The sequence below is a fragment of the Guyanagaster necrorhizus genome (genome assembly GCF_019112545.1).
Source record: "Guyanagaster necrorhizus MCA 3950 unplaced genomic scaffold BT62scaffold_139, whole genome shotgun sequence".
NCBI lineage: Eukaryota > Fungi > Basidiomycota > Agaricomycetes > Agaricales > Physalacriaceae > Guyanagaster > Guyanagaster necrorhizus.
The window spans coordinates 1-2,804 of NW_025065018.1; the positions used below are offsets into that span (position 1 = coordinate 1).

General features: G+C 47.3%; 1 protein-coding gene across 1 annotated transcript; it reads right to left on the reverse strand.

The window, feature by feature from the left end:
* Positions 1-4: 4 nt before the first annotated feature.
* On the reverse strand, positions 5-2,709 carry BT62DRAFT_924955 (uncharacterized protein; the record flags this gene model as incomplete). The annotated part of the gene is made up of 8 exons (XM_043184684.1): positions 5-772; positions 822-1,020; positions 1,072-1,248; positions 1,297-1,626; positions 1,714-1,777; positions 1,808-2,232; positions 2,297-2,551; positions 2,614-2,709. Coding segments are annotated over 8 exons (2,314 nt in total), but the record flags the coding sequence as incomplete, so codon positions are not given.
* Positions 2,710-2,804: the final 95 nt, after the last annotated feature.

Here is a 2,804-nt window from a genome sequence, read left to right on the forward strand (position 1 = left end):
TTACCTGTTGGTGCAGTTGAAATGGACTTCTTCCTGCCAGGCAATGGGGTTGGTGTCGATGGAGATGAGGGGGCATTGGAAGACAGAGGAGTTAGATCATCGAAGTCAAGGAGATCGTCGAGAGGTTGTGAAGCACCACCGCTAGCAGTGCCCCCATAGCTTTCTATCTCGTCATTGCTAATTGGTTCATTAGCATCTGGTGTCGAGATAATATCGCTGGAGGGGGCAGTGATGGCAGTCATTCCACGCCCTGGTGGTGGTATAACTGCAGGGGTGGAGAAAGGGATGACAGGATGAGGAAGAGGGGATGATGGAGTGGAGGGGGCCGAGGGCTGAGATTCACATTGAGCAGGTTGTGCATTACCCTCCTCGATGGGATTCTGTGGTGCGCTCGGTGCTGGCTTTGTGATAGGCTTGGGCTTGGGCTTGGGCTTGGGCTTTGACTGGGTATTCGACGGTCCAGCCTTCGACGGTCCAGCCTCATCTATGGATCCTCTCTGCATCGTCATCTGTACCTTGGTAGCAGGAGCTCCCTCCCTGTTTCCATCCTCTGGCACCTTCTTTGGCACTTTACAACGACGGCGGGATTCATCGATGACATCTACTTCCTTTGTTTTCGCCGTTTTCTTGCTATTTGTCTTGCGTTTTTTTGCAGGAGGCTGTTCAACGGCACTTTCCTGGGTGCTCTCGTCATCATCGTTATCGCTTTCTCCATCAGCTGCAGCAGGAGCATCTGCTGGTACATCACAATTGTACAGCAGCCGGAATGCCTCTGCAAAAATATGAATAACCATCATTATCCGAAAGCAAAAGGAACTTACTCCTGTTTCGACGGACATTAAAATCAGGCTTCTTGAAGAAATGCTGAAGCTGCTGGGCTTTTGAACCAGAGTGTTGAGCCATCAAGACGTCAATAGTGTCTGTCGCGATAAGGCGAAAGATGTAAACGGTTTCCTTTTGCCCATGACAATGGGCACGACCGATCATCTGTTCTTCTTGAATGGCAGTCCAACCAATATCCTGTGGGATCTCAGTCAGTGAATGTCAACTAGCAATGATACTGAAACTTACAAAGAGGATGACGACAGAAGCTCTCATCAGGTTAAGCCCAGAGCTACCTACCTGGCTGAGGAGAAGCACACGAACATCTGAATCGGGATGAAGGAATTTCTCAACCACCTGTTGACATGCCATGAGCCTCATGGAGCCATTCAGCGACAAGATTTTAATGCCATTCATAATGAAGGCCTAAACAAAATGAGTATGCAAAGAATAAGAAAGATTCAAATTACATACCGACATGATGAGTTCATCCATCATAGGGAACTCATGAAAGATAAGGATCTTTATCTGCTGAATCCTCTTCTTCTTATCGCCGGTCACCATTGCAGGAGGATCAGGGAAAACGAGGTGACCGTCTTCGATATATGGTGGAGACACATTGTCATCAGACAAATAGTGCCTGCACAATCTCAACGTCGCCTCGAGCTTTGCTCCTGGATACTTTTCCCACTCTTCAAGACTTTCGAATGGTGGAAACTTTTTCTTGCCAGATTTCGACAGATAGTCAGGATCGCGTTGAGATTGTGGATATGCTACCACAAGCCGGTAATTGAGCAAAAATGCCTAAGAGAAAAATGAGCAAAATGGCAAAATTGGTAATGTACCGTGAAGCGGAAGGGCTCCCTGCGATCACACAATAACTTAACTTACCCCGGCATCCATGACATCAACAGCTCCATGTGTCTTTGAACTAGAAGAGTCTGCATCAGATCCACTGTCCCAGTACAATTTTTTCTGTACTCACTCGCTGCTCCACTTTGACATCTGGTTGTCCATCTCCCGTTTCTCAGCATCTGCCATGCTTACCATCACTTCGATCTTTTCATATGGCGGGAGTTCATTCAAGAGCATGATAGGCTTGTCAGCTGGGGGGTCAGTGTACTTGATCGACGTTACTGCCCGTCGAATGATACGTCCTTCATAGCGAGCCTGAATGTCAATGACCCAGTCATTGTTAGCATCGTACACCCCTTTGTATGGATTTCTACCATCAACGCCCTTCAAGGCATTCGTGTTGAACACAGCGAGAGCATCATCATCGCCATTGTTGCCCTTGGCAACATCCCTCCGCATCTTTGACAGCTCTCTGACTTTCTCCTTCTCGAGCGATTCGGCTGCCTTACCTATGAATGCCTTCAAACGAATAAGTCTTGCGAGGTTGCATAGGTCCTGATATTATAATGAGAAAGAAGCAAGAATCAGAATCAGAATGAAAAGAGCAAAAAAGGCATACACGAGGTGACTGGTACAGTGGAGTTGCCGACACAATTAGGCGCACACAGGTATTTTCCATAATTCTATTCATGCCGTGGTAGGCAGCATTTGGTGTCCGGAAGTTGTGTGCTTCGTCGACGATGACACTGCAGAAACTCCTTGACCATATCAGCTCGTAACCCAATGAATTCGTCTTAGGGGGGCGGAGAGTCGACACCAATTCAGTCTTAGACTTTGTGATCCATAAATTCCGATGTGCTAACTGACTGACACTCTGAAACCCATTTGAAATTCATTATCAGTGAGCTAAACCAGAGTGAATGACCCAATGCTTACACTATGGCTTGCAACGATCACGATGTTGCATTTGTCCTGCTTCGATGAATCAACAGCCTTGTTGAACTCATCCCATCTCCGCTCCATTGTCGGCATTACAAAAATGTCGATGACATGAGGATGGAACCACCGTTTCAACTCGCCCACGATCTGCTCTATAATGGTACCAGGGACCAAAATGAGATGCGGTG